This window comes from Vanrija pseudolonga, chromosome 1, assembly GCF_020906515.1.
Source record: "Vanrija pseudolonga chromosome 1, complete sequence".
Lineage (NCBI taxonomy): Eukaryota > Fungi > Basidiomycota > Tremellomycetes > Trichosporonales > Trichosporonaceae > Vanrija > Vanrija pseudolonga.
In genome coordinates this window covers 1911568-1921303 of record NC_085849.1, presented here as the reverse complement: position 1 = coordinate 1921303, position 9736 = coordinate 1911568, and the positions used below count along the sequence as shown (strand labels likewise).

The 9736-nt window shown below is 62.2% G+C and overlaps 3 protein-coding genes across 3 annotated transcripts; 1 reads left to right on the top strand and 2 right to left on the bottom strand.

The window, feature by feature from the left end:
* Nucleotides 1-248: 248 nt before the first annotated feature.
* Nucleotides 249-3113, bottom strand: icdA (Isocitrate dehydrogenase [NADP], mitochondrial). The gene is made up of 4 exons (XM_062767190.1): nt 2890-3113; nt 2190-2438; nt 1564-1704; nt 249-1412 (listed from the first exon to the last, which is right to left on the bottom strand). The coding sequence occupies exons 1-4, from the start codon at nt 2890-2892 to the stop codon at nt 468-470; spliced, it is 1338 nt and encodes a 445-aa protein (XP_062623174.1). The 5' UTR covers nt 2893-3113; the 3' UTR covers nt 249-467.
* Nucleotides 3114-4167: 1054 nt separating this feature from the next.
* Nucleotides 4168-4934, top strand: CNB04080 (Succinate dehydrogenase assembly factor 3, mitochondrial). Its single transcript, XM_062767189.1, has 3 exons — nt 4168-4335; nt 4444-4740; nt 4793-4934. The coding sequence occupies exons 1-3, from the start codon at nt 4247-4249 to the stop codon at nt 4854-4856; spliced, it is 450 nt and encodes a 149-aa protein (XP_062623173.1). The 5' UTR covers nt 4168-4246; the 3' UTR covers nt 4857-4934.
* A 666-nt stretch (nt 4935-5600) lies between these two features.
* LOC62_01G000731 (uncharacterized protein) lies at nt 5601-9063 on the bottom strand. Its single transcript, XM_062767188.1, has 2 exons — nt 6376-9063; nt 5601-6335 (listed from the first exon to the last, which is right to left on the bottom strand). The coding sequence occupies exons 1-2, from the start codon at nt 8603-8605 to the stop codon at nt 5695-5697; spliced, it is 2871 nt and encodes a 956-aa protein (XP_062623172.1). The 5' UTR covers nt 8606-9063; the 3' UTR covers nt 5601-5694.
* Nucleotides 9064-9736: the final 673 nt, after the last annotated feature.

The following is a 9736-nucleotide window of genomic DNA, read 5'->3' as shown; positions in this document are numbered from 1 at the left end:
CGGTCGAAACTCGGTCGTATGGTCCAAAACACAGGGACTGGACGCGCAGAGCCAGGGCACACGCCCACACGTTGGGCCCAACCTTGGCGCTTGGATCTCTGCTGCGCGTGATTGGTCCGATTGTGCCTATTGGGATCATAGCCGCCGGCGAGTTGATTCTGATGGGGGAACAAAGTGGGCCGACCGACCGACCGAGGGCAGCTCGTCCAAAGAAGTTTAGGTCGTCCAAGCTGCTCGCGTCCAACACGTGCAATGAATACAGTACAGTGTGCATCCAGCTGAATAACTATGTGATACTCTCACGACGAGGCGCGTGGAGTTGGCAGGGGTGGGTGGCGGGGCAGCTATGTTGCGATCTACTTATCAAGTGGGGCGCAGCTTTTTAGCATCCGTACGCTACAGCTTAGGTGCTGCAACAGTGGAGCCGAGAGGCCAGCGCGGGGTCAGCATGGTCCAACTAGAGGACCTTACTGGCGAGCGCGGAGCTTGGCGACGAGCTTGTCGTTGACGTGCTGCATGTAGACGTCGGTGGTGACCCAGTCCTCACGGGTCATGGCCTTGCCCTTGACGGCAAGGGCCAGGTCCTTGGTCATGACGCCGTCCTTGTCGATCGACTCGACACAGGCGTCCTCGAGGTCCTGGGCGAACTTGCCGAGCTCGGGGGTGCCGTCGAGCTTGGCGCGGAACGACAGACCACGGGTCCAGGCGAAGATGGAGGCGACGGGGTTGGTCGAGGTCTCCTGGCCCTGCTGCCACTGGCGGTAGTGGCGGGTGACGGTGCCGTGGGCGGCCTCCGACTCCATCGTCTTGCCGTCGGGGGTGATGAGCTCCGAGGTCATCATGCCGAGCGAGCCGAAGCCCTGGGCGAGAACGTCCGACATGACATCACCGTCGTAGTTCTTGCAGGCCCAGACAAAGCCACCCGACGACTTGACGGCCTGGGCGACCATGTCGTCAATGAGACGGTGCTCGTAGTAGATGCCGAGGGCCTCAAAGTCCTTCTTGTAGGTCGACTGGTAGACCTCCTCGAAGATGTCCTTGAAGCGGCCGTCGTACTTCTTGAGGATGGTGTTCTTGGTCGACATGAAGAGGGGCATCTTCTTGGCAATGGCCATCTTGAACGAGGCGTGGGCAAAGCCGTAGATCGACTCGTCGGTGTTGTACATCGACATGGCGACACCCTTGCCCTTGAAGTCGTAGACGTCAAGAGCGGTGGGCTTGCCACCGTCGGCGGGGGTGTAGACGAGCTGGAGCTTGCCGGGGCCGGGGGCGACAAAGTCGGTCGAGCGATACTGGTCACCGAAGGCGTGACGGCCAATGACGATGGGCTTGGTCCATCCTGGGACAGGCTTGGGGATCTTGTCGAGGATGATGGGCTCACGGAAGACGGTGCCGCCGAGGATGTTACGGATCTATAAGGTTGTGTGCAATGGGTATGTGGAGTGCGGCATGTGCAGAGCGTGGGGCACAGCGGGGAATGTGACGATCGCGTCAGCGTGGGCACGCGGGCAAAAACATAGCACGACGCGACGCGTCTTGGTCGTTGACGACGATGGTACTCACAGTGCCGTTGGGCGACTTCCACATCTCCTTGAGCTTGAACTCCTCGACACGAGCCTCATCGGGGGTGATGGTGGCACACTTGACACCGACCGAGTACTTCTGGATAGCCTCAGCCGACTCGATGGTGACCTTGTCATCGGTCTATTGTCATGTCAGCAACGGTTACTCTGAATTGCATGGCAGCGGCTGGCTCGGGGTTCAGGGATGGCTGGCTGGCTGGGGGCCGACGACGGGGTACACATTGGATAAACGGCGTTGGCGCGCGGAGTGTGTGCCGGCGGGGTGGGAAGGGGCCCGCAAGGGATTGGGAGTAACGAGGGTTGGAGCTGCTGGCATTCGAAAATCCGTGACCCCGACCCCGCCGCCGCCGCGCGCCGGGCCGGATTCACGGCTCGTTCGGAGAAACCTCCACCCAGCAGCAGCCTGGGCCAGCAAACAACGACTGCCAGCAAGCACACTACGGCCACAATGATGACGACGGTGGTGGTGGTGACTGCTGCAGGTGCGCGAGCGACGACCGAGGTGGCACGGCATGCTTGGCAGTGTCGCCGCGGCACGAGCAAAGCAAGGATTCCACAGCCAACCAGCCCAGCCAGTCTCGACCGAGCCAACAACAAGACACTCACCTTGTCACGGTTCTCCATGCCCAAGTCGTAGTACTTGAGGTCAATGTCGAGGAAGGGGAGGATGAGCTCCTCGCGGATCTTCTGCCAGATGATGCGGGTCATCTCGTCGCCGTCGAGCTCGACGACGGGGTTGACGACCTTGATCTTCTTGATACCCTCGGGGGTGGCAGAGTAGTTGCGCGACATGTTGGCGAGGATAGAGTTACGCAGGACGGTGCGCGTAGGGGAGCGAAGAGAGGGGATGGAGAACTGCACTTTGTGAAAGTGGGTGGGGGGTACGAGTATAAGAAGAGTAGTACAAGCAGTATCATAGCGTGGTCAGCGAGTGTGCATGCAGTTATAGCGGAGGGGGTGGAGCAGCCCAGCAGGCCAGCAGCCCAGCAGCAGCCCAGCCGCCCCCGGTGTGTTTCCAATGACAATCCAGGCAATCCAGAAATGGGTGGAAATGTGCCAAGTGGGCCTTTGCGCGGGGTAACAACGGTCGGCATTGTTCGGTGGCATTCGGTTTGCAGGAGGAATTGCAAGGACCATTGCCACTAAGGACACACTTGGCCCCCCCCCCCCAGCCAGGCTGCCTCGGTTGCGACCGCGTGTGCGCGCGCGCGCACTGCAAGCACGCACGCACGCACTGCGGCCGCTGACTCCCCGCCCGCCCGCTGCCTGCCCCCCACCCAACTTGCCAGCCCACGCACACACTCACCATGGCTGTGATGGCGAGATTCTCTTGTAAATGCGAAAGAGCGCTGGCTGGCTGGCTGGTTATTTCGATTTTTTCGGTCCGTTTCAAGGGTTACGAGCAGTCGTGCTGGCACGGGCGCGCCGAGGGTTTGAGCGACGACAACGATGGGGATGCTGGGGTAGCGATGCGGGGTAGCGGCTGTAGCAAACGAGATGCCAACAGCAAAGCAAAGAGAGAGAGTATATGTATGGACGATGTCAAGAACAACAATGATGGCATTCCAGTATACCTCGTGATCTCATCGCCCCCTGCAGTGGGCCGCCATTCTTTTCCAACCAACGCGCCCAGAACACACAGTGTCCCATCGAGTCAGTCCACTGAATCGGGCTTGTGCAGGCTCCCAGCCAGCCAGTCATCGGCCGAGTCGAGCTGTGCGTAGCAGCAGCGGCATCAGCAGCAGCAACAGCCAGCGGCCATGCTTTGGTATGTGCGCCCCCTTGTCTGAGCAGTGCTTGGCTTGTGTGCGACGGGCACACTGGGCGGCGGCCGTGGGAGAGTAGCACGCCGCAGGCACTGGCTGGCTGGAGATACCGCACACGCAGGGTCGCTCGCCGATGGGGACCGAGGGGGCCGCAGCGCGGTTGGTGGAACAGCAAGGGCATTGCAGGGCTGCTGGACATGGCAATGGGCAATCAGCCTGTCGCACCAAGAGAGCAACGCCGCTGCACCACCCCCACCCGCACCACCGGCCCGTTCGGCGGAGTCTCCACCCCGCCCGTAAGGCTGCTGCTGTTGGACGCAGATTGCCACTGCCGCGGCGACCAGGCCGAGCGAGCGAGGCCACCCTGCGGCAACTGCTCGTGTGGGCGCAATCCCGCAAACTCCAAAAGTGCGATAAACCGGGCACTGCAGAATCCACACACTCGTTACGGGCCCCGCGTGTTCCAGTATTTTGTCTGCTTCTCGCAGGCGTGTCTGTGCTGTGCTACTTCTGCTCTGCGCCTTGTGCTTGTGCCGCTTCCCCACAACAAGTGAGACCCCGATGACTACCGAGGTGGAAGCCCTCAGTGACGTCGTCGCCATTATCGTTTGCCAGCCAGCAACCTCGCTTGCTCATCATCGGTGTTTCTATTCAGTCCAGTTTCGGCTCATTAACGTCCAATAGATCCGGTCGCTAATAGTAGTGAGCACGTGGCTTTGCTTCCGCCGGCTGTCCGGTTCTAACCGTGTCCAAGGCGAGCCATACCGACTGACAACATTACTCACGGCAGCCAGCCAAGCAACTCGCCTGACAAAAGTCGAGACGACAACAACAACAACAAACAGCACGGCTCGACACCTCCCGCGCTGTCCCACACCCACGCCCACGCCCGCCCCCATGCTTCCCTCAACGTCCCTCCGGGCCGCGTCGACGCGCATCCCCCTGACCCTGTCCCAGGCTTCGGCACAGGTGCTGCCTCCCATCCCGTGAGTCGGCCTCGGGGCGTGGGTTGCTGGCGAAAGGCGCGCGCCGCGCCAGCAGCCACGCCGGACGAGACTCGCAGCTTCCAGGCTCCCACTCACACCCACCCGCAGCCTCTACCGCCGCCTACTGCGCGCACACCGCGGCCTGCCCGACGAGATGCGCTTCATGGGCGACGCGTACGTCAAGTCCGAGTTCCGCGCCACGCGCGCGACCGACAACCCGCTGCACGTCATGGCGTTCCTGCAGCAGTGGAAGGTGTATCTCGACCAGATCAGCGCGAGCCTCGCAGCAGAGGGCAAGGCGTGGAAGGGGCGCCGGATCGAGCAGGAGACGATGGACGCCCTGTCCGACGAGCAGGTCGGCCAGCTGTACGAGCTCATGCACGCCAGCAAGGACGTGTGGAAGGCGTGAGTGGTGGTGTCAGCGTGGGTCGTGGATTAAGCTGATGCAGACAAACAGGCCGGAGCAGCTCGAGCGTGAGGCTCTCGAGGCCGAGGCGGCCGCCAAGAAGGAAGACAAGTAGGCGCGGCACAACGAAGCAGACACCGCCCAGCGGCACACGCACGCGCGCATGGGCACCAGCATAGCATGTATCATCTAGCATCGCGTGTGGGCAGGACAGGGCGAGATGGCACCGTGCCGTGCCCTCGCTCTGCCGACTGACGACGCTGACAGCAGGCGAGATGGCGTGCGACAGCGTGTGTGTGCCTGACCCACCACTGACTGATATCATGTGCTGATATCAACCTCGCGACGTTATCTCAGCGCAGCCGCGGCCACGCGACCTCGACAACAACAACAAACAACGTACGTCACAACGACTATCTCGACGCGACGCCCAGCGGCCCGCCACGTCCGCCCGCCCACGCCGCGCTCGGCCCCTCGGCCCTCTCGGCCTGGCCCCCGACGAGCGCCACGCGGCCCCGCCCGCCCCCGTACTCCCCAACACTTCTTTGTTCTCGCGCCGCCGTTTCGAACGGCTCCTCCGCCTGCCCGTTTGCGTTGGCGCTGCACACCGCCCTTGACATATTTGGATTTTTTACCATTTCCAAGAGGACGAACAATGTTGCGTGCGCGCCGCGCCGCTGCCGCCACGTCGGATTCACCTTCCCGCTTGCCGCGACCCTCCTCGTGGCGTTCGACGCGCCCTGCTTTCTAGGACCATCGACCGGCAACGGCCGGTGTCAGCAGTCACATGGAGCCCGAACAGTCAGTCACTGGTTAGTGACTGCCAAACAAGCACTTCAAGTTAAGACATACATGCCAAGACAGGCAACTATAAGGGACTACTACAGGACACTAGATCGACCTCGGTGGAAACCAACCGATAGAAAACAATCCGTAACAACGCCTTCGCCGCATTACGACATGTCTTCGGCGAGGCTGTCAAGCACGTCGAACATGACAACTCTAGAGCTCATAAGGTTGTGCCCTTCTTCGGGCATGACGTTAAGCTCGGCATCCATTGCACGCTCCATCCAGCGCATACTCTTCTCGCTGACCCTGTCGTCCTCGGCGCCGTACCAAATCTTGCACGGGTGGCGGATGTCGGTGTAACTGAATCCCCACGGCTTGGCATCGCGCCCAAGTACGACGGACAGCAAGTCGGCAGTCGTACCAGACAGCGACTCGGCGTGAGAGGCCTGCATGAGTGCCTGGGGGAAGGCCGGCGAGGCCGAAACAGAGGCCGCTGACACGGCGGTCGTCGAAGTCGTCGACAGGCGCGGGGCGACCACGGGCAGGGCAGAGTACAGGTCAGAGGCGAAGGGATCGAATCCCTCGCCGCTTTCCAGTTGGGCGCCATCCTGTCCAAACGACGAGCGCGACGTTCGTCCGTCGGCGTCGAGCGAGGCCGTCGACCGCAAACCAGCTTGAGCCATCTGCGGCGACTTGGGCTGCTTGGCGTTCGGTGCCTTGCCCATAAAGTACGATTCGATGCGCCATTCTGCCGCAATAGCCGACTTGATAACACCATTAGGGACCCATTTGAGCCACTTGTAGCCTAAAACGTTAGTACGTTGCCGTAACCAGAGAGTACTCACCCTCGACATCGCCTCCGACCCATGGCGAGAGCAAGTGAATCTTTCCTCTGACTCGACGCTCCATCTTGAGGACGCAGGCAAGCGCGTACGGAGCACCCGCAGAGTGGGCGAGCACTTGGAACTGCTCCACACCCAACTCATCGAGCACCTTGCGCACCACATCGGCCCAGTCGAGCAGGCCACGCTTGTCCTGCTGCACCTGGTCCGTCTTGCCTAGTCCCCAGCGGTCAATGCAGATGAGGCGGAGTCCGAGGGCACGCGCCAGTTCGTCGTACAGCGCGATGAGGTAGCGAACGCACCCGAGGCCGAGGAACACGAGCACGGGCCGCCCATCGGGCTTGCCAAGGTCGGCCAATGACACCTGGAGGGGGCGTTCAGGATACGGTCTGGGAAGCAACATGATGCGGTTCAGTTGCGGCGAACGGAGGTACATGCCAATCGCCTGCGCGTCGTCGTCTTGGGGTAGCGGCGACGTCGAGCTGGGGCGATTGACAGAGGTGCCGGAGCGCTGCCGGTTGAGATCGGGGCTCTGGACACGCTCGGTCGAACGCTTTGCGGACCGAGGAGAGGGATCCGGTGTAGGCGATGAAACATTGCTGCCTCGCGGGGGTGGTGTCGGTGTCGGTGTCGATCCCGGTGGAGGGGTCGGGATTGGAACCACAACGGGGGATGGCTTTGGCGTGAGGTGATCAATCGCCGACTGAGCAAGCTGGTAGTCTGCTCTAACAACAGAATCTGTCTCTGACGTCGTGTCTACCGAAGTTGTTCTGCTGCCCGGTGTTTCCGGGCGACGGCGGCGGACCTCGGGAGCTGGCGGAGGTCGCATTGCCAGGTCCGGACGAGACGCGAGTTCTTGTCGCGCACGGTCCTTTGCCGTTTCCTGGGCGAGCGTGACGGCAGAGCTGTGCCGTCTTACTATGTCAGTGATGGACTGGACCGGGACGCGGGGTCTCGCCGAGGACGCCGAAGAAGCTGCGGATGCGATGGAATTGCTGGATCCAGTCGTCTTGGGCATGCCGACATCGACGCTGCCAGGAACAAGAGGCATGGGGCGAGGCCGTGTGTTCTTGACAGAAGGGGGTAGACGCTGAGGCGGCGCCGAGCTGGCAGGAGCGGAACGTGGGCCCGAAGCACCGGCACCCGAAGCCGAGAGCGGGGTGGCCGACCGTGCGCGGGGCGGGAGGATGGTCCCATTCTCGGCGGATGGTGAGAGGGATGACTCGCCGACGGTGGTGAGTGGTCGCGGGGGACGGCGATAGGTGGTAGCGGTGTCGATGGGCTCGAGGATGCGGGACGCGGGGCGTGGACGTGGTGTTGCAAGTGACGTGCTGCCGACGGTTGATGCGGGGCGCAGGCTCTCTGGTGTTAATCCCTGTCGGCGACGACGGCGCTCGTCTGGGTCGACGTCGGACTGGCGGCGTGGAGGTGATGAACCCATGGTCGCTGGTCTCAATGGGCCAGGATCACCGGAAGGAGGGCCTAGTCGACCAAAGCCGCTGCTGCTGCTGCCGGCGTGACCAAGTTGACCAAAGCCTTCCTCTTCAGTTGCAGGGTCCAAGCCACCAGCTAGCGCCGCCTCGCCGTACACGCTCGAGCGCGACTTGACCCATTGCCACGTCCGCTCAATCGAGCGCACGCGCCTGGTTGGCCGTCTTGTAGCGCCAGGGGGACCCAGGCCTTCAAGGACGGCGAGATGCGACTCCATGTCCTGAGCAGACAACCCAGAGCCACCACCACCGGCGCTACCTCCGCCACCGTTACTGCTGGCCCCACTGCCGTCAACCCCGCTGACGAGGCTAGACGTGCCATTGACCGTGCTCGTGCTCGAGGTGGGCATGTGCGTGTGTCGGCGGGAAGGGACAGGGCCGCCTCCACTGATGCCGTTCACCGTCGCACCCCCCACGCTTGGGCCGGGCCCAATGCCAGAGCTCGAGCTGGCGCCTGTGCTCAAGCCCGTGCTTGAGGAGGTTATCGAACGCGAGATTTGGGGGGCGACAGTCGCGTTGGATGTTGTTGGTGCCGCATTCTCGCGACCGGCGGGAACGGAGGGCGCGACTGTCGAGCTGCCGTTGTTCCTTGCCCTTGGCGTGCTACCATTGACAAGCACAGCAGCTGTCGACGAGCCTGGAAACTCTGATGTCGGCGGGGGCGTCTTTGGCGGCGTATGCAAGCTGGTGCGGTACGCCGGCCGCCTCGCCGCCGCTGGAGGCGGCGGCAGGGACTTGTTCATCACTGACGGGCGGCTGCTAGTGTTGCTGCCGTTGCCGTTGGTGGTGCTGGCCGTCAAAGGCGTGGGAGGCGTGATGGGAGGAGTTGGTGGGAGTCGAGGTGACACTGTGATGGTGGCCAAAACAACAAGGCCGTGCCCGCTCGCGCGCAGACGGCACTAGCAAGCAGGGTGAAGCGATGGGGGTATACGTCGACGCGACAATGTCACAGTGGTATGGCTAGCGGATGAGATGAGATGTTGGGGGCCGTTGGACAATGTTGTTCACGCGAATGGGCGACAAGGGACTGTCGGGGAAAACGGTGAGCGCGGCGGCGGCGGCGCGTAAGGGATTGAGCGGGGAGGCGCCGTCGACGTGGGTTTCAGATGCGACGTGGTAGAGTAGAGTTGGAAGGGGGGGTATAATGCGCGCGCAAGTGTAAAAAAGGACAGGAGTCGTTGAAGGTCGTAAACGAGTGTTGAGGTGGGTGAGTGAGATGGAGCCAGCAAAGGAAGGTGGTGTGGGTGGGTGGGTGGGCGCGCGATGATGATCCAGGACACGAGACACTGTGGGTGTGGTGGGTCTGTGTGCTGGCCTGGCTGGGCTCGAAGGGCTAGAGTGACAGCTTGACGCGGCGGCGGCGGCGGTGGCGGCGGCGATGGATGGGCAGGCAAGCAGGCAGACAGGCAGGTCGGCCGGGTCAGTTACAGGGGCAGGGGGGAGTGGTGTGGTGTGGTCGATGATAGGGGAGGGGACGGGGGCCAAGGGGGAGGAGCGACGACAAGGGCAGGGCCAAGGCCTTTGAAAGGTATGCTGCTACTACTGTTCTTACTGCGGCAGGGCGGGCACGGCACAGGACGTGGGCGGCGGCGGCGGCAGCAAGGTATGAATTGAGAGGCCGCAAAAGCTTGAATAGGCTTCAACTTTGACGGCACACGGCCCAAGGAAAAAAACAACCCCAAAGTGCGAAGTTGACTAATAGGTGCCTGTTTGGTAAGTAGATAGAAATCCAACGCAGACGTCTTAACCGGCAGCCTATCGTTGTGGTCACCATTGTGTCGGTGGCAAAGCATGCATGCATACTAGGCAAAGAGGATCGAGTGCGCCAGCAAGACACTTTGTGTACGCCAGTGTGCGGCTCCGAGCTAGGTAGG